Source organism: Cicer arietinum, chromosome 2 (assembly GCF_000331145.2).
Source record: "Cicer arietinum cultivar CDC Frontier isolate Library 1 chromosome 2, Cicar.CDCFrontier_v2.0, whole genome shotgun sequence".
Classification (NCBI taxonomy): domain Eukaryota; kingdom Viridiplantae; phylum Streptophyta; class Magnoliopsida; order Fabales; family Fabaceae; genus Cicer; species Cicer arietinum.
Window position 1 is genome coordinate 586,915 of NC_021161.2, and position 21,870 is coordinate 608,784.

The 21,870-nt window shown below is 28.3% G+C and overlaps 3 protein-coding genes and 1 non-coding gene across 4 annotated transcripts; all 4 read left to right on the forward strand.

Annotated features, from left to right (window-relative positions):
• Positions 1-3,167: 3,167 nt before the first annotated feature.
• LOC101493897 (MYB-like transcription factor EOBII) lies at positions 3,168-7,937 on the forward strand. Its single transcript, XM_004489201.4, has 3 exons — positions 3,168-3,395; positions 3,590-3,719; positions 7,100-7,937. The coding sequence occupies exons 1-3, from the start codon at positions 3,257-3,259 to the stop codon at positions 7,461-7,463; spliced, it is 633 nt and encodes a 210-aa protein (XP_004489258.1). The 5' UTR covers positions 3,168-3,256; the 3' UTR covers positions 7,464-7,937.
• Positions 7,938-13,496: 5,559 nt separating this feature from the next.
• On the forward strand, positions 13,497-13,568 carry TRNAP-UGG (transfer RNA proline (anticodon UGG)). Its single transcript has one exon. It is a non-coding gene; the product is annotated as a tRNA-Pro (tRNA).
• A 105-nt stretch (positions 13,569-13,673) lies between these two features.
• Positions 13,674-14,517, forward strand: LOC101494223 (large ribosomal subunit protein bL12c-like). Its single transcript, XM_004489202.4, has one exon. It carries the CDS (start codon positions 13,797-13,799, stop codon positions 14,325-14,327), a length of 531 nt encoding a protein of 176 aa, XP_004489259.1. The 5' UTR covers positions 13,674-13,796; the 3' UTR covers positions 14,328-14,517.
• Positions 14,518-18,029: 3,512 nt separating this feature from the next.
• On the forward strand, positions 18,030-21,652 carry LOC101494530 (PWWP domain-containing protein 6). Its single transcript, XM_004489203.4, has 2 exons — positions 18,030-18,185; positions 18,494-21,652. The coding sequence occupies exon 2, from the start codon at positions 18,534-18,536 to the stop codon at positions 21,435-21,437; it is 2,904 nt and encodes a 967-aa protein (XP_004489260.1). The 5' UTR covers positions 18,030-18,185; positions 18,494-18,533; the 3' UTR covers positions 21,438-21,652.
• Positions 21,653-21,870: the final 218 nt, after the last annotated feature.

Sequence of the window (21,870 nt, forward strand, 5' to 3'; positions counted from 1 at the left end):
TAAATGAGAGATAATAATATTTTTTATTAACTTACTTTTATAAATTATTGGTGTATTTACCATTACTATCATGCAAAGAGAGCATTAGTGAATTGAAAGCAATGCATGTTATCATTGAAAAAGAAGAAAGTGTTATAAAGATCAAAAAACAAAAAAGAAGAAAGTGATGCATTTAATATTAGTCAAATAATAAAATTAGAAAAATTAATTAAAGTTATATTGAAAATTAAAATAGTCATTCATTCTTAGACGATATTTTATTTTATTTTATAGATAAAAGGGAGAATAAAGTTAGAGAATAAAAAGATAAAATTTGTATATTTTTTAGTTTTTTTAAAAAACAGTAGCTTATTGTTAAATTCTTTGGTTTTATGTGTATAATAATGCTATAGCATATATGTTAGTCAATTGTATTTAATTTTGTTGCGAGTTTTCAATGTTAGAGTATCTCTTGTATTCTTATGTTATTTTGCTTAAAAATAAATTATTTCCGAAATACAATGTAATTTCTTAGAGATTCTAACTTCCAAATTCTTATTAAAATAAAAAAGTAAAAATCTCTAATTGCCTACAAAAATAAAATCTTAGTCCTAATTTCCTAATAACGGCACCATAGTGTCTTGTGATAGTGACAATAGAATATAAAGCGTTGGTATAAAAAGTTGCATAGAGAATAATATATACTAACGGCGTGACGGTGACCTTAACTTAATTGTATGAATGGATAAGTAAGAGTTGTTTGAGTTTGACTCTATGATTATTTATATATTTCTAGATCAATTATAAAAACTATATAGTATCATATATCTATGTATGAGATAGAGTGTATTGAGTAAGAGTTCTTTGAGTTTGACCCTATATTTGTATGATTATTTCTCATTGGTCTAGGGTTCCACTTTAAATTTCATGCACCTAAGTATAAAAAGTTTTATATGTGTGTCTTTGAAATGGATGCTGTAAAATCATTCTTCTTTTTCACGTATCAATTTTTACTTTTTAATTAAAAATAAAGATAGATACTCTTTAAAATATAAAATAAATAAATACGCATATATTAATAAAAACGTCACTTTGGTTTTTTATACACAAAACATTTTAAATAGAAAGAAAAAAAATTGAAATATGGACAAAACAAATAAACATCCATTTTAGATAGATACGTCAATGCGTCTTTTTGTTAGTATCTAAAGTGATATATTTCTTTTTTTGAAAAACAAATGTTTACAAACACTAATCTAAACACAAGATCTCTAATGATTCAATAATAGTTACAATGTCTCGTACCATAGTAAGAAATTAGTTTCTACCATAACATGCTTTAGAACCCATAAGAACCAATCTACATATTCATAATTTCTTTGTATAGAAAAACGGTCTTATTCCATGTTTAACACAATGATGATCTTCACTACCAATGATAACTCTTTAATGTGAACCAATTCAAAATTCCAATAAATAATCAAAGTGTAAAATTCTAATGCATCAAAAGACGATGAATATTAAAAGGTCTTAGGGTTTATTATTAGAAGAATGGATTGATGGTTTCTAGAGGTAATTGAAATTGTGAAAATTAATTCACCTTCATTAATTAGTTTATTTTTGAAAGAAACCAAATTCTTCTTTATAAATAAAGAGTCTTGTGAAGTGTTATATCATCTCATCCAAGAACAAGTGTGTGAGAACACTTGAAAAAGTCTTTTGTATTGAGAATGTTATCATTTTTTGTAATTATTAAATTGAGAAAGTTTGTAGAGTGACACATAATTTGTGATTGAATTGCAAATTATTGTAATCATATTTGAAATATTGAATATAATTATTGAAGAATTTTCGTAGACATAGACAAGAGACACAAAACTGTATAAATTATCATGTGTTTTTTGATCATTTATTTATGACATGTGTTTCTATATAAAATCTTAGGTTGTCCACCTCTTCCTTTTCATAACTACTATCTCAACTTAGCACTTTATATATCTTAAAATTTGCAACATTTTCTATAATTTAAATGTATCAATCTATACTTTTTTTTTTCAAAGCAAAAGACAATTTTGTTAAACCAACCCTCTCCCACAAGGTGTAGATAGAAGGTCAAGATACATCTTGAGTTGATTCCATAACAACACCCAAACAAGAAAAATAAACAAAACACATCAATACATCCAAAGTCTTTTACCAACTAAAGTCTATTTTGAATTATTTGTCAATTAGACATACACACCTATATGCATACCATATCATATATTTTTAACATATTATTTAAATGTATTAATGTAAACTAAAATTGAAATAGTATTTTATATAATATTGAATTTTCTAAAATATCATATTATATATCAGAATAAAACAAAAAACATCTTGATAAGTGTAAAGTAAATAAAAGCATAAATTAATATAATATTAAAAACTTAGTTAAAATGATAAATTGTTAAAAATTACAACATTGACATTAATTTAGGAGGAAACATTTGTATGAAGTAACTCAACAACTTTTATATATTTATAAGAAAACTATATCCTTCTTATTACATGCATGTGCCTTCATGACTAAGAAGGACTATTTCTACTACTAATATTTTTCTCCCCTCTAACATATATATTAATTAAGACTTAGACTCGTGCGATGCACTGAAAGATAATTTCAAATTATTAATATTTTTGATTATAAAAGCGTAATATAATCAATTATAAAAATATAATATACATATATATTATAAATAATAATAATATTGTTTACTATTATATATAAAATATGAAGATAACTACATTACATATTTTTTAGATTTTTTTTCATAATAAAAATAATTGACTAATATTTTCAGTTATAAAACCATTAAATATTTCTTAAGATTGACATCAATTTTTTTAATGATAAAAATAGTTAGCTATATTTGTAGACGAAAAAAATATTATTTAAGATTAAACTCAACTTTTGTATATAAGATATTCACCTATAAAAAAAATGATATTAATTTGTAAAAGATATTTCACCCAAGAAACAAAAAAATAGTGATGCATGCAAACACATTATATAGTTTTGTATTCATGCATGCATGTTAATATGATTAACATAGTTAGGTACGTAAAAACCTTTTGATATCACTAAGAGAAGTACTTTATTACAAGTAACACATCATGTAATTCTCCCTCTATTTAAACCCTCCAACACTCATTATGATTTCCATCTCTCTTCACCTTTCACTCACACACACTCTCTATCTCCCTCTCTCTCATATATTTATATATATGCAATAAAATGGACAAAAAACCGTGCAATTCATCTCAAGATCCTGAAGTTAGAAAGGGGCCATGGACCATGGAAGAAGATTTGATTTTGATCAATTATATTGCAAATCATGGTGAAGGTGTATGGAATTCCTTAGCCAAAGCTGCTGGTAAATTTTATTTTATTAAAAAAGCATCCATTATTTAATTATTATATTAATTACAAGTTGAGTTCTCCTTCTATTATTTTCTCTATTTTTCTGCATAAACCCTAGGTAGGGTAATACTTTTTTAAAAAATAAAAAATAAATTTATTGATGGATAGGGTACTAATACTAAATATATTATCATTTTTTTTTTCTAGGTCTTAAACGTACAGGAAAGAGTTGTAGACTTCGATGGCTAAACTACCTTCGTCCTGATGTTAGACGAGGAAATATTACACCTGAGGAACAACTTTTGATCATGGAACTTCATGAAAAATGGGGAAACAGGTGAATATGCATATATGATTATCATTGTAATTTATTTGTGTGTATATATATTTATTTTTAAAAGTATATTTTTAACAAATGGTTTATTTTTCTAAATTATTGGTGCATTTGTTCTACCTAGCAACTAGATCTTAATTTTATTTTGAAGAAATGGTATATTTTCTAAATTAATTTTTAACTATTAACCTTTAATTGTCTTACAAAGATGAAAAAAAAAATTGTTTTTCTCTCCTTATAAGTAAGCATACCATGAGAAAAGTTCTATAGAGAAGCATTAATATGATCATGGAAGACTTAGGGGAGAGAACTTTGTGCTTGATAGACTTCAACAAATGGGAGTTTGTAAAACCTATGGCTCATGAAAATATTGATTATGCGTGCAAAATCAGTTTCTATGTTTTTTAAAGGCTTCAAAATGAATATTGTTTTCTTGTTTTATATACATATGGAGGAGTTGGAGAGTTTTCATTTAAAGGTACATGTTAGATATTTTCTTCTTTTTTCTTTCTTAATTTAACTCTCTATCTTTTATTCTCCCTCTCCTTCTCCTTCCCAAACCCTAGATCTCTCTCATTTGTTTTCCTTGAGATATATATATTGTAGTTTTATATGTTTTGTGACATATAATATGCACGGAAGGTTTGGATACTTTGATCTCAAGCATCAATGTTAAATATTGCCTTCTTCTTTTCATTTTGAATTTTCCATTCCCTTAATTCTTTTGAGAAAGAAAAAAAAAATTGAATACATCGAGTGCAAAGTTTTTCCTTCTTTTCTCTAATTTGTTTTTAATTTTTAAAATTCTAAGCATCTATTGTCTATGTTGAGAGATGGAACGAGGTTGGTTCTTTGAGAAATATTCTAACTTTGCTATGTATAATATAATTTTTAAGACTATATAAGAACATTTATAAATATATGTACTATTTGAAATGACCTAAAGGGACTCTTGTACTCTTATTAATAATAGTTTATTTTCTTAAAAAAAAAAATACATTTTTGTTGAATAAAAAAGTAGAATTCCCAAATGAAGTTATTTTTCATACAGCTATTTATTAAAAATATATAAAGCATGCATGCATGTCAAATTATAGAAAATCGGATCATCTCCCACCTCTACATCTATCCATTGCAACTGTCGAAAAATGAGAAAGAAAGATAAAGGAAAAGTGAAAAAGAGTGAAACACTAGAGAGGGAGAATATGAATCTATGAGGGAGAGATAGATCGAGAGGATTAACCGTGGTTGTACATGATTTAAAAGTTTACTTTGTAAAAGGTGAAAAGTTGTCATGACATCCGCCGCCTCTCAACAGAAAAAGATTTAAGTGAGAAGAAGAAAGGTAGGACAGATGAGAGTGAAATGCGAAAACGATGAGAGATATTTAGATGATGGAGAGAATTTAGTAGAACACCTTTGCATACGTCACTGACAAAAAACGATAAAAATGAGGAAAAGAAAGTTAATAGATCTCTAGAGAGGAAAAGATGAGATGATCATTTAAAAAGATAAAAAGAAGATGAAGAGAGTTTAAAAAAAACATACACTCTAAAGAATTCGAATATAATAAAATGATTTTGAATAATAAATAATAGAGACCAAATAAATAAATAAAGTAGAAAATAATTACTAATTTTGTTGAATACATAATAAAAAATAGTTTACGAACTAGGATAGATGGTGGTCAACAAGAATTATTAGTATATATGAAAATGATGCCATTCATTTTCCTATATAGTAATTTATTTTACAATTGGCTATCTCTATATAATGATTGAGAACCAAATAGCTTGGACAAGGTCAGCTTCTATTTCAGGCTGAGCTCATGAAAGTGGGGCACATTAAAATAGCACTCTAGTCACATGACAAAGAAATTTCAAGAAGTTTGGTAAAAATAGATCCAAACCAATGCCATAGCAATTTTTGGCTCTTCTTCAAAGGGTGTGTGAAAAATAAATTTTGAGAGTCTCTTTGATGATATAGAGTCACATAATGCACAAATTAATAAACTAGCTATAGATTCACCCTAGATATATTGTACATTCCCAACCAACAAAACAAAGTACAGAAACACTAAGAAGGTAAATACACCCAAAAAAATAAAATAATTATTCACCTAAGTTTTTCAAATATTACCTTTATTTACATAGTATATATAAAGTTGCTAGCTTTTATAACTAGCTAGGGATAATGAAAATTCCTAGGCAATTGGCACACGTGGCATTTTCTTGAAGAAAGAGCTAGAAGTGAAGTTCAAGAGTGTCATAAAAGAAAATAAATTAGAAAAAAATTAATTGGAGAGGAAAATAAAGAGAATGGAGAGAAATGTAATAAAAAAATGAAAGAGAGAGAGGTTTTGGAAATGTTTGAATTTGAATAATGCATAGTTTCTACCTGAGGGATGTAAGTGAGAAATCTTGATTTTGGTGATCTTGGAGAGCATGGAATCAATTTTCCATTGTATCAAAGGGACCTTCAACATCTTATAAAATAGTCTTTTTATATGTGAGTCTTAACATGCATATCACTTTTTTTCTCAACCAAAGAACATGGTCTTACTCACACACATGCATGTTACCTATTTAATATTTTGTGTTGCTACTTTTTGCTTATCAATAAAATGTGTCACCAATTGACAGCTTTTAATTAATATCAACTTTATGCTTTTCTTTTTCAAGTAACTTCACATATATATTTAGAGCCCCCTCTTTCTTTTTCACACATACACACATGCACACATTTTTGTAACCTATTGTTCTCATTTTACATATTGTTTTCAACACACCACATGATCATTTTAATTTATGTGCATTTTCTTAGTCTCATTAATATATTTAATAAAACTAAATATTCATCTCATAATTGAATTGCAATCTTTATATCGTGGAGAATTGTAATTAAATATTATTTTATATGACTTTATTAATATTATAAAAATATTCAAATACTCTTTTGTTTTAATCTAGTTCACGTTTGCGAAACTTTTTAAAAAATACCATGTTTATGATAATAAAACTCTTTAAGTGATACTTAAATTTGTATGAAAACACTAATTTTTTTAATCTAATTAATAAAACAAATTATGGAAAACGACAGTTTAAATCATTGTCATAAAAGTAACGATTGTGATTGCATCATGATATTTTATATTATGGAAAATTGCAATATTCAAACTTTTCTTAAAATAAATAGTTTATATAATCAAATTTATTTAAGACATAGATAAGATTGTATGACACCACTAATAAACTAACTCATTGATAATTTGAGAAGGCTAGTTAGGTTGATAGAAAGTGAATATGTATCTTATAGCCAAACAAGAAAAGTACTTTTTAGTTATATTTCATTGTCTTTTATACAACTCATATTTAAAAATGCAGGTGGTCCAAAATTGCAAAGCATCTTCCAGGAAGAACTGACAATGAAATTAAGAATTTTTGGAGGACTAGGATACAAAAACACATTAAGCAAGTTGATCATAATCAACAAAATTCCCAACAACAAAAGAGTTCATCAAGTGATCATCATCAAACAAACACTAGCCAAGCTTCAAATTCTACAATGGTAGAGCCAATGGAAAATTATTCTCCAACTTCATACCAAGCAACAAATTTAGAGCCATTTCCAACTCAATTTCCAACAATCAATGATCACAACTCAAGTTGTTGTACCAATGACCACAACACCAACAACTATTGGAGCATGGAGGACATTTGGTCAATGCAATTACTCAATGGAGATTAAATCTTTAAGCTTAATTAATTATATCTCTAAATAATTAATATAAAAAAAATTAAAATAATATAATAATATATTTACATAAGTGCAATTATGTGCCACTAAGCTAGAGTACTATATTATCTGGCTTAATTAATATACTTTTATAATTAATTAGATTTGTTTATATAAGTAGTTTTAATTAAGTTTGGTGTTAAGAAGTAAATTAGTTATGGATTGTAATATATAAATAGGTGCATATATATACTATTATAAGTATATTTGCATGCTTTTTTTTATATAAAGTAAATGAGTTAGTAAGTGGTGGATTATATATGTGATATAAGTGTTTGAGAACCGCAAAAGTTGAAGCATATATATATTCTTAGTGACAAACATGAAGTATTATTTTAGTAAAATCCTATATTATTATCTCAATCACTGCTTTTGTCTCAAATTATCTTATTATGACAAAGTTTTGATTTTGAATCTTTGACTCAAGCTCAAGCTCAAGCTAATGATTAGTTGTCCTTACTACTTTACATAAGCTTTAAAGCATATATTTAATTTATTCATACATACTATATAAAGACTTTTAATTAGTTAGAATAAGAAATTTGTACAAAAGTTAATTAGTCAAAAGTTATACATAAACATGAGTTTTTATTCATTATAAGTTAGTTACTTTTTCTCTTACCTTTACTTGGTTTTTTCTCCCTAGTAGATTAGGTAAGCATTGTGTAAGATGTGAGTGATGGTGAGATATTAATATTATTTTATATAGTATAGTCTCAAACTTATCTTAATGAATATAAATGGAAAGACAACCATGCGAGTATGGGCATCAACTTGCATTCAAATTTTGGAAAAAGAAATTGCCCATACACTGCCTAACTTAAGCCACTAGAAAATTGACACGTGGTTATGAAATAGCAACACATTAGTTATTTTTGGCAAAAACTCAAATCTACTTTTCCTTATTACCTACTTTGGTGCATGGCCATGCAACATATTGGACCCCGACGTAAACCTAATTCTTTGGGGATGAGTGTATAGCTTATAAGTGTCTTCACATGGCCCTCTTAAAAACCACAACATCTACATGTTATACAATCTATATTTATTTACTTCCTTCACATTTTATATCCTTATTATTTTATTTATTTTTAATAAATTAATCCTTATATTAATCTATTAATCACTAGGGGAGTATTCAAAAAAATAGGATTACTATATATTTCAATAGTAATAATTTTATGTCTCATGCAACTCGGTTAGTGAGGTTGGGGGTAATTAAGGAAATTTAAGACTACATTAAGTAAGCATCATAAGATGATTAGTCTCATATTAGGTAAAAATATCCAAACTTATTAGGATAGTTTAGTTGTAGATTTTGGAGAGTAAAAAATCTTAATTATGGTTTGTTAATCTTACCAAAATATATCAATATATTTATTGTATAAATATTTTATATATAGATGGTAATTAAATCACCTTCTTTAATTTTTTAGTTGTTTAATTTATTTTGTTGTTAGAGTTCAAGTGGTTAACAGGTTTCATTTAAAGACGAATCTTTGATGAAATTTACATTCAAATTATGACTAAAACAATCATTGATCAAATGGTATTTATCTTTTAGTCAAATTTCAAGTAATCGAGATTTTTTCATGAATCGGATGATTAAGACAAAAAATAGTATGTTAGTGCTCTAGTTTGATGTTATAATTAGTTGATAATGATTGATGTAGTTACTCTTGTGGAGGATTAGAAGAGAATTTTGTTATATATTAAAGCTAGTGATATAGTAATTGAAAGGGTTGTCATTTAGTGAGAACAAAGTTAGGCCAATGACGACATAAATATTGGAATGGCATTAAAAGTGTACCAAACTTCAACTTTAGTTACCAATACATATTAGGACAAAGAGATGAGAGGGTCACTTGAAACTTGTCCTCTCTTTTGCCTTATCTTATAAAGGAAACGAGGACAATTACTTGTGCCTTTTAACTGCATGCCTATAATTTCTTTTCTTTGTATTAAAAGATGGAATTTCTTACACACCATATATATTTGCCATTCTACTCAATTCAATCACATGTTTTGTGTGCAAAAAACTTTTTCTATTTTTTTTCCATATTTAAAGGGAAAATAGCATGTGATGGATAAGGATCATTCACGTTGGGGGTCGGCCACTAAAAAAAATTAAACTTGACGTGCCTTTTTTTTATTTTTATTTTTTTTAAATGAGACAAAATTAATTATAATTTTAGTATAATCATCAATGCCCTAATCACGGTCAAGTAACAAACTCGATTAGGACCTAAATGGGTCACTCTATTAAGCTTTCTATTAACATGAGAAAAATAACTAATTAAACTTAAAAAGAAGATCTAAGATTTAATAAATAAATAAATAAATAAAATAAAAACAAGAAGACCTAAGAGATCAAAAAGATTGGATGATTGGGCCAAAATAGTCCAAAAATGAAAAGAAATTTGTTGTGGTTGTTCATCTATATATCCTCCAATAATTACTTAAAATATGTATTAAAAATACTATTGAATTGAAGTTTATAACTAATAATTAATTTTATTTTTTTATTATTAGATCGATTTTTCTTGCTACTAAATTTTAAAATTCGATAAAATGTTAAGAATTGTGGAAGACCAAAAGAACATCCATTAGAGTTAAGACATAATTTGTTATTTTTTATAATCAAAATAAAATAATGGAAGTACTAGACATGCGTGTATAATAGCCCTCCACTACAAATTCCTATCAAACAAGTGTAGTTTGTGTTGTAAGCAACTTATAAGATGCCTTAAGTATGTGGTTATGCATTCAATTTCTGACTAACTTATATGATTAAGATAAAATTTAGATCCTTGAAGGAATTAATATTCTTGTTGCATGTGGAGAATACCTTAGAAAACAAAAAAGTTACTAGATGCATGGTAACGTTAAGTTTATTGTAGAAGAACTAAAAGTTGGATTCCAACAACACATATGCAATTGGAGAGAGATGATGAGCTTAACATGTAACAAAGTTTTGGATAATGACTCAACTCTTTTTAAAATATTTTTTTTATATATAAGATGATAAATATACTAGATTTAAATATGTCTTTAGTCTTTATAGTTATAATTTTTTTTTTTGTTATTGTAAGTTTTTTTATTATATTTTTGTTAATATAATTTCATTTTAAAATAATTTTTTCATTCAATTTCTGTTACAAAAATTGTAACACTATAAAATATAATTATTTTTTAACAAATATATATATATATATAATTAATTAAGTTATAACATAAAATTAACCCCAAAATGTACAATCTTCTTACCTTAAAAAATCTAAATTACATCTTCTTATTCATCATTTTAGTCATCTTCCTGCTATAGATTTCTTCACGTTGAATTTGATAAAATAAAAAAAAATAGAAATATATAATGAATTTGATTAAAGGTCCAACCTTGTCACCATGACGAATTCATTCATCACCTCTTACCATTATTATGTATAGAACTAAGACTTGGACTTTCTTATTTGCCCTTCCTCCCTTTACAACTAAATTCTACTATCACTTTTGAAATTTTCTATATACTCCTCTAAAATCCCTTAATCTCCACGCCAAAAGTAAAAACTCTGAATCAGAGTCAATTATAGAACTTATCACCGGACGAATAAAAAGATTATGATAACGATAAATTTAAATACGGTGATGAGTCTTAAATAGATGAAGATGTTGGTGACACTAATGAGATTTATGATGAGGAAAAGAACTAAAATGATGAAGAAGATACAATTTAGGTTTTTGTAGGGAAGAATACTAAAACATTTTAGATTAATTTTAAGTTTGAAAAGGTTATAAATTAGTTATATTTGATTTTTTTTGTTAAAAAATAATTATATTTTAACGGTGTTACAATTTTTATAACATAAATTAAATGAAAAAATTATTTTAAAATGAAATAATATTTACGAGAATGTTAAACAAATAAAAAAAACTTTCGAGGATCAAAATAAGTAAATAAAAATATTATAATTTTATAATTGTAAGAACCTCCAAAAGACTTGTCATATACACACACACTCCATGAAAGCTTTGAAATATAATAACTCCATACTAGTTTCACAACCCACTCCATCGAAAACATCCCACCACTTCCCTCTTCATTTTCAATAGTAGGGTCATGTCCACCGAAAGCAAACAAAATTGAATTTCTAATTTAAAGTATTTAATTAATAATTTATATGAAATATATTTATTTTTGTTGACTTATTTTTTCTTATATTTAAAGTTGGAGTGAGTATTTTATAATTTAATAGTACCATGTACCTTGTAGATTTTGTAGTTTGTTTAAGTTGTAGTACTAGGATAGAGCCATTTGAAAGGATACATATTATTTTATTTTTAAGTTGTAGTTTCTCTTTTTTGAAGACTTTGGTAGTTTTCAGGAACTTCAATGGTTGTAGCAATTTGAAAGATTATAACCATCAAAATTTTTTAGAGCTTAAAAATCGTTGAAATATATATTAGAAAATTGAATTCAATCAACTAAGGTGTGTTTAATTGTAAGAAGAAAGTAAAAAATAGAGAAAAATATGAGAAATAAAATAGAAAAGATTTTTTTTTTTTCGTTTGGTTAGATAGAAGGTGAGAAGAAAGAAATACCATAGTTGTTTAAAGAACAAACATTTATATAAATATAGTACAAATTCAAAAGGTTAACAAAACATGGGGGTGAGTATGGGGATTAGGGGGTAAAAATATGTAACAGGCCTTAGAACTTTGTTTTTACTCAAACAGGCCTTAGAATTTAGAAGTCTTTCGATTTTGTATTTTGTACAAAAATAAATTTTCTTTTTTGAAGATCCATAGACTTCATGTGACCCGATAAATTAGAAAAGTTCTAATCCATAAAGCTTCCCAAACAAGGTAGAAGTCTTTTTGAGAAAAAAAAAAAAGAATTCTTTTTGGTTCATAATAAATTATTTTATCTTTTTTTTTCATCAGTAATAATTAGTTAGATTGTGTTAATTTTTTAGATCAAATATGAGATATTTTTATTGAATCTCCTTTAATATTTGTTAGTTCACTAATCGAATTACTTTTGTGGGACAATAAATTATTTAATATACCTTCTAATTTTATCTTAGTTGACTAAAAATACAATAAACTTTTAATTTGTCATTAAAAAACTATAAATTATCTAAATATGAACATTTTAAGTGTAATTGACAAAAAAGTAAAAAAGAACACTTGTACATTGTACTGAGTATACTATCAATTTTCAGACATATATATTATTATTATTAGTAGTGAACACATAATTAATACTAATAGCTCCATGACTATTTATGGATTGGATTGATCTTGATTAAAATCGTTATCCAACTTATTCACATTGGTTTGATTTGCATAAAAAATATCGTATTTATTTGTGAAAAACATAATTCAATTGAGGATGAATTAGGTCATTGAGTGCATGAGATATTTAAAAAAAATATGTAATAAAATTACATTACATTTTATAAAATTTCAAACACTTTATACTAAATTCTATAATTTAAAATTTTAACATTTTGAATTAAATTAAAACACTTTCACACAAACACGTAAAAGCTTTATTTTATGATATTAATAAATAAAAAATCACAACCTTTTCAATGTGTCGAATTTGTATATTCGTAAACTGAAAATATAAAACTTGCACCCGAACCAAACTACTTCAAATTTAAAAAGACGAATTCAAATTACACCCAACTTTAAACAAGTTCAAATAAAAATACAAGTTGTATTAGTTTGAATCACCTATTAAACAAACAACTTAAACCCTTTCACTCACCCAAACTACATTATTCCAAAAAGAAACATCTTTGAATGCATCTGTTTTCATATAATAATCATCACAATCCTCAACACATATATCTATTTCACCAATAACTAGTGGTTTTAGAGTTTAAAAACACAAAAACATATCCTAACACTAAAATAAACACTAATTTTTTCAACCTCATTCTTGTAGTTATATATTATAATCATGAAAATAACATCAACGGGCATTTGGTCTAGTGGTATGATTCTCGCTTTGGGTGCGAGAGGTCCGGAGTTCGATTCTCCGAATGCCCCTTTTTTATTTTTTAAAACAATTTATTTTTGTAATATTCTTTTTACATTTTTTTTGTTTGAAAATATTGCAAATTTATTTATTAGTTTTTAAATCCATCTTCTGAAGCCTTTCATTTCATTTCACTCTTTTATCCATTTTCTTATCCCTTTTTCATTATCTTCTTCTTCTTCTTCTCTTCATCTTTCATTCCAACACAACAACAACAACAAAAAAACACAACAACAACAATGGCACTAACTACAGCATTAACAACAATCTCAACTGTCACACTTTCTTATCCTACGCATTTTCAAAAACCAATCACAACCGTCCATTTCCCAACAACATCTCTCTCCCACCGCACCACCCGTCTCCGCCCCATAACCGCCGTCTCCGAGCAAGTCGAAAAACTCGGAAACGAGATTTCCAGCCTCACACTCGAACAAGCCAAAACCCTAGTCGATTACCTCCAAGACAAATTAGGAGTAACTGCCGCTTCATTCGCTCCCGCCGCCGTCGCCGCTGCTCCCGCCGCCGCTGAAGCGGAAGCAGTGGTTGAAGAGAAGACGGAATTCGATGTGGTGATTGAAGAAGTTCCGAGTAATTCGAGAATTGCGGCAATTAAAGCGGTTAGGGGTTTGACGAGTTTAGGGTTGAAAGAAGCTAAGGAATTGATTGAAGGTTTGCCGAAGAAATTTAAAGAAGGTGTTTCGAAAGATGAAGCTGAAGATGCTAAGAAACAACTTGAAGCTGCAGGTGCTAAAGTTTCCATTGTTTAGGGTTTCTGAGTTTCAATTTTTCCCCCAAATTGAAAATTTTCAATTTTTAATTTTTGTGTAATTTCATTTCTTAGTAATGATGTGTAGTTTCGTGTTTCGATTTCAAGTTGCTGTGTTGTTGTAGTGAAAAAATGGACTTATTATGATAAACCAATCATTTGAATTTGAATGATGTGATAATTTTATTCAAGGTGTTTTTGCATTTATCATTTTTTATTTGTGCATTATCCTTTTAGCTAGGTTTGGTTTGGATGGATAAAAAAATATTTAAATGATAATGAAGTTAGTATTGTTTGGACTTTGGATAGTAGGAAAAATCCATCTTTTCTTTATTGGTCGTTCTAAATTTATTTTTGTTTCTTACTTTTGATAAACATTTATTTAATACTACATATCTTATCTTGATTGGTACCCTAATTAGCAACAACCATAGTGTTGGCCTCTGTTTGGATAAGATTTTGTACCCATGATTGCATTGCATCACAACCTATTTCAAAGGGTGAAACTGAAACAAAATGATTGTGATTACAAGGTGTTTTTGTATGAGGAACAGTTTAGGTTAGACTTATGTAAATTTATGATTAAAGACATATAGCAAATAAAGTGGCTGCTGTTAACAAAACTCTCAAAAAGTTTTTGTTTAGAGATTGCAACCAAAAATGGAGACTTAGTTCGATGTGGTTCAATGTAGCTTTGTTTCAAATAGCCAAATTAGCAAACAATCATTTTATTGCATCTATATACAATTTGAATGTGATTTATAGAAGCTTTAATTTAGAGCTTCCATTCGATGGTGTGCTGCGATTGTAATTTGGCAAATTTTCTGATAAATGCTAAATGAAATGAGTTATTTTTTTTAAGTGGGAAATGATAGATGACTATCAAAATTACTAGTAATCGAATAGTAGGTTGAAATGAGAATGTGTTTGTAACACAATGGAAGGATTGTAACAACCTAACCTCTCCCTTAGTGTGGATGCTATTGAATAAGGAGGCTTTACATGAGTTCAAACCCATTGGATAGTGTATATCCAATTATTATGGAATGTTCTCCACATAACGTTTCTGTTTTCCATTCTCAAATGATTTCTAAATTTTGAAAATAATATCAAAGATGTTATAATTTTAGACACCTAAACGTGATTTTCTAATTAATAGTAAGAGTAGCAAGCAATATTTCTTTTGTGTGAGAACCGATAAGTAGCATGCGTAATGGTGGGGATGTTCAATTCAATTAATTATATTTTTTAAATAAAAATGGTGGGGATGAAAAGTAGGTTTGATTATGAGTGGGTTTAGGTTTAAGTTTTCCAATCCAACCAAAACCAACTTCTCATATCCTGATCCAATTTCACCTTATTTGAACCGGTTGCAAGTAAAACGGGTCATACAAGTAGATTTATATCAGGTTATTGAACCATTTTTATTGAATTATCGGATCATACATTTTTTTTATTAGTTACTTATAATCATTTTCTTTTTAAAATGGTCATTAGTATGAATGAGAGAACTAAGATTCTCATCGAAAGACGTTAAATAATTTGAGTCATTGTTATAATGGTCTTTGTTAAATATGATGAAATTGTATCTTTTATACCCAATATTTTTCACCGTCTATTTCTTGTACGGTCGAGTTTGATTATCTATGATTCGATTTTTTTAACCTAAAACTAACTGTAACAGCTCACGTATGATTGTCTTTCATCATTTGTTCATACCTGATTCGTGTTAACCACTAAATATTCATATGCTACATTACCCGTTACATAAAAATAAGTTAAATTACATTCGTGGTCTCTTAACTTAATTTCATGTAACGTTTTAGTAATTTGTCTTTTTTTTTTTCGAGTTGATCCTTTATTTTAATTTTAAGTGACAATTTGATATTTTATGTTTTAAAATTTCAACAATGTTATCATTTTTTATACAAAAATTCAAAAAAATCATCTAAATTTTCAACCAAAACCCATAAAATTAATAATCATCTTCAATATAATGCAAATTTTATCAAATATTAAATACACTCATATTTTCATCTCCAACAACATCAAATAAATAATGAAAATATGAGTTTATTTCAAGATCTAAGTTATGAATTTGATTAAATTTGTATTTTATTGAAGATGATAATGAATTTTATGGGTTTTGTTTGAAAATTTTGATGAATTTTTTGAATTTTGGTAAAAAAAATAGACAACATTGTTGACATTTTAAAACATAAAATATCTAATTGTCACCTAAAATTAAAATAAAGGACCAACTCGAAGAAAAAAAAAGACTAAAATGTTAACTGAAATTAAGTTAAGGGATTGCGGATGTAATTTAGCTCATAAAAATAATACATGTACCCTATTTATATTTGTGTAGATATCCACATAATAAATATTTAACTTACTTTTAAGTATCTGCTAATGTTAGTCAATATATATATCATCTTTGAATAAAAAGATATCATTTATGTACAAATATTATATTTATTTTGTTATAATTTAATTCTCCATTTTATGTGGAAAAAAAATACTAATACACAAAAACATTAACACACAAACAAAAAAATTTATAACATATTCACTCCGTATCATAATAGATATCATTTTAATAAAAAAAATTAAAATAAAAAATATTTTTAATAACTTTTATTAAAATGCTTTTCAATTATTACTATTAACAAGTTTTAAAATATTATTATATTTTATATTAATAAAAGAAAAGATTACTATTAATTAAGTTAAATAATTTAAAAAAATGACTTGTTTTTCTTGTAATTATTTCGTTGTTAACATAATTGCAAAAACCTTAAAAACATTTATCATAGGAGGAAGTATGAATTTACTAATTGTTATTAGATACTGTTATTTATGAGCAAGCACATATACGATTAGATCTGAGTCTATAATTTATTATACTGATTTATTTTTAATATCCCTATCCTTGATGAAAAGGTGGCATGAATTGAAGCGTGCAGAGTGCATTTACGTACCATACTATAATTTATGCCTCCTCAACACACCAATCAAACGTAAATATCTCCTTCCCTTTTCTATTGCTACATTGTACTATTATTTTAATTTTTATAGAAGAATTTAAATAAAATTTTATCAGAACAATCGTTGATTATATCTTATTTACTTTATGCTTGGACTTCAAATTAACAATTTAACACCAATAATAAATATATAATTTTAATGTAATTTATTCTTCCTTTAAACTAATTTATTTATAATTTTACCATTTATCTTTTTAGATTACATACAATTTTATAATTCTATATTTAACTAAATAATTGGTTTTCTAAATATAATTATACTTATGTGTAAGAAAATATCTGTTTTGGTATGTCATTTTTTCTAACAATTTTTTTATTAATCTATTTTATTTACAAATTTATTCTTCTTGACTAATTAAATGTTTACTCTTTTAGATAGTTAAACAAATTGATATTACAAAAATAATAATACAAATTTTGATATTTTTTATTAATAATTTCTCAACAACAAGTCAACAACAAACAATAATAATAAGTACCGAGAGAAAATGAAACGAAACTTGTCATCATCTCGGGAACTTTCGATATTTTCAAAAACCACATTCTACTATAATCTCTCACTGTCTTTTTTTTAATTTATTTTTTTGGATATAACTTATCGTACTATTCTCTATTACTAAAATATTATTTATTTTAAATTTGAATAATAATATTAAAAATATACCATCTTTATAACCAAAGAATCACATTCTTCTTCATCTTTTTTCTTCTACTATCATATTCTCACTTCAATGCTTTCAACAATAGTTTCAAATTTAACATCCTAAATAAAAAATTATTCTCCAGCTACTACACTATTTTTCATCCTTCAGGTACCATTTTTATTTTTCATTTTTTACTATTTTTTTTTCTTTTCATTTAATGTATTCACTCGGTTCTTTTATGTAAACTAATAAAATCTTGATATGCTGTAGATTTTTTATTTTTTTTACTTTTTTTTTGTGTTTGTGGTTTAATTTAATTTATTAAAATTTTCCATTAGTGGGTAATGTTCTAAGTTTCAATTTTTGTGTTGTTGTTCCATTTCATGTAATGTAACAAAAAGCCCTAGAAATTTGTTTTTTTTTTATTTATTTTTTTATTTATTTTTTGACATGTTTTTTTGTTTGTGTTTTTTTAGATTAGGTTGATTTGTACGAGGAAAGTTTTGTTCTTTTTTGATGGGTATGATTGAAACTCAAATCAAGGAACCGTGTGGGGTTTCTTCTACTTTAGAAGAAAATTTCAAGGTTCAAGGTTCAGAAGAGGAGAAGAATGAGGTGAAAAAAGGTTTTGGAAGTTTGAAAAGTGTTGAAGATGATGAATGTTGTAAGGTTGATGAGAATGGTGTTGGAGTGAAAAGTTTGTGTGATGATGGTGTTGTTGAAGTTAAGAGCAGTTTTTTCGAGACCGAGGTTTCGGTTTTGAGGGAAAATGATTATCAAGGAAGTGATGGGAGCATTGTTTGTGAGAAGTTGGATTGTGAGGGGAGAGTAGAAGAAGATGCTGTTTTGAATGGTGATGGTGTGGTAGTTGTTGATGCTGAAGAGAGAAAAGATGGGAATGTGAAGGAAAAAGATGAAAATTGTGATGTGAAAATTGTGACTATTGAAGTTCCAATAGTAGAGACAAGTGAGGGAAAGGTAGAAGAAGTTTCTGTTTTGAGTGGTGATGGTGTGGTTGTTGTTGATGGTGAAGAGAGAAAAGACGAGAATGTGAAGGAAAGTGATGAACGGGAAAAAGGAGAAAATTGCGATGGAAAAATTGCGACTATTGAGGTTCCGATTGTGGAGATAAGTGAGAACAATGATGTTGAAATGGAAGATTTGATTGTGGAGGATTTGATCGATGAAAGTTACGGTTTTTCTGTTGGTGATTTTGTTTGGGGTAAAATTAAGAGTCATCCTTGGTGGCCAGGCCGAGTTTACGAAGCCTCTGATGCGTCTGATTTTGCTTTGAAGGTGAAACAGAAGAATCGACTCTTAGTGGCTTACTTTGGTGATGGAACATTTGCTTGGTGTCATCCCTCCCAATTGAAGCCCTTTAAGGACAATTTTGAAGATATGGTGAGACAGAGTTGTTCCAAAGGTTTTACGAATGCAGTGCAAGAAGCCGTGAACGAGGTTCGAAAGATTCTGATTATGAAGATGAGTCGTTCGTTTGCTGCGGAGAAAACTATGTCTGAGTTTGTTACACTCTCGGCAAAAAATTCAGGAATCAAGGAAGGAGTTCTTGTGCCGGAAAGTGGCATAGAGAGACTTTCGTCTGTTACAGTTGAACCAGCTGAATTACTTTCTCAAATGAAACAAATTGCTGAAATCATCGATGTTGGTAGTGTTCTTGAGCTGGAATTTTTGAAGGCACGGCTTTCGGCTTTTTTTCTGTTGAGAGGAGGATATAAGTTACCTGTTTACGAGGATCCCAAGCGGGTTTCCGGACTTGAAGATAAGGATGACACAGTTGATGTTGAAACTGCAGTGGAAGCACAGTTTCAAGGGCCATTTGAAGAGGACTACTCTACGCTGCCGTTGAGTCCAAAATCCGGCGAACCGTGTCATTCTCCGGAGATTTCAGGAAGTAGATCGAACCGTAGAAGAAAGCAGAAAAGCATTGCTGACATTATGTGGGAGGATAAAGATAAAGATGTTCATACAAAAAATAAAGAAGAGGATGCAAGTGATGAAGTTCTCGATGCAATTGCGTCACGAGGTAGAAAGAAGAGAAAAGATAGCGAGGATGTAGCGACATCTAAACCAGTTCGGAAGAGAAAAGAGTTTGTTATAGATACCGATGGAAACTCTGCAGGTTCTGGAAAAGAAGGCCGTGGAGACAAGAAAAACAGTGACAAGGTCAAATCGCTGCATTTGAACAAGAAAAAAGAAGCTTTCGGCAATGAAAGCGTCGTCAATGGAAGCAAAGAAGAAGAAAATGATGAAGGGAAGTCGAAAGAAGAAAATGAGAAGGGTTTTTTGTCGAGGGAAAGGAAGAAAAGCAAGTATTTGTCTCCTCCCTTCACTACTTCAATCAGGGAGCTTGTGAAGGGAAGTAAAGGAACAAAAGCTAGGGATGCTGTCCGGCTTTCTTCTCCGATTTCAAAGTGTAACAGTGTGGCATTTCTAGAGTCAAAACTTTCTGATAGTTCGAATCACCAAACACAAGATGATGAGGAAAAGGCTATTGATCCAGAGAAAGTCAAGGTTTCTTCGGCCAAAATTCTGTCTAAACTTCGCAGTGTCGCTATTAGTCCACAAATCTCTAGGGAAGGTGCTTCTTTTGATAGATTTGTGGACTTTATTTTGGTCATGAGAAGTTCATTATATCGCGAAGGATCGTTATACAAAGCATACAAGAAAGTTTTACCGGGGAGGAAGAGAAAGAAGCCAGAATCCAAATCTGAACTTGAGATGCTGGGGAAAGATCAAAATCAATCTGATCATGTATCACCCGATGAAGATTCTGCGCCAATAAAGAGAAGAAAGGAGAAGAAAACTACAAGCGTCCAAAAATCGACGAGAGCTTCTGAAACCAAGACTGGTGAAAAGGGGACTGATGAGAAATCTTCGGCAGCCGTGCTCTTCGTGTCATTTTGGCCAGGATCCACTTTACCTTCGAAATCTGATCTCATCACAATGTATAGTAAGTTCGGAGCTCTGAACGAATTAGAAACCGATATGTTCCGTACTAATTACACTGCTCGAGTTTCCTTCCTAAGAACCCATGATGCTGAAAAGGCATTGAACCATTCTCAAAACAAAAACCCTTTTGAATCTTCAGAAGTTACTTTTCAGCTCCAGTACGCATCTTCCGATGGATCCAAGTCTGTAGGAGAACACAGTGAAAGATCAAAGTCCAAAGCTTCACAATACAACAAGCAGAAAAGCGAGACTCCAACCACACCATCGGTTTCACCGTCACAAGGTAGTGAGAAAACTAAACTGAGCTTCATAAAAGGAAAACTTCAAGGTCTGGTCTCAATGCTCGAATCATCCGACGAAAAATCACCTGAGTTCAAGACGAAGTTAGAGATCAATGTAAAAAGTCTTTTGGAGGATGTGAACAAAATGGCCGAATCTACATCGTCGTAAAAATCACAATCGGTAACCGGTAATTATGTATTTAATGAGTAATTATCATGGTAGGTTTAGTGACAATATGCCATGTACTTGATTGAATCTGTCTTGTCTTTATTTTAGAGTCTTTTTTACTATGCTATTTACTATATCAGATTATGTTGTTGAACATGGAACCCTTTGCATGATTATTAATCTTTATAGAGAGAGGTTAATATCTTTTTGGATTAGTCAGTGATATGCAAACAGATTTTAAGGATTAAAATATATGTTTGTTTTAAATAGTATTGTGTTATTTCTCAGTTTATGAGATGAAATTATAGCCATGAAGAGATACAAGCAGATTTCAAAATATATTTGGTAATATACGATGAAGTAGCAAATTACCCGTACATTTGCATGTGTCGTTGCTATAGTTTTTATGGACATGGATGTCAATGTGGATGGA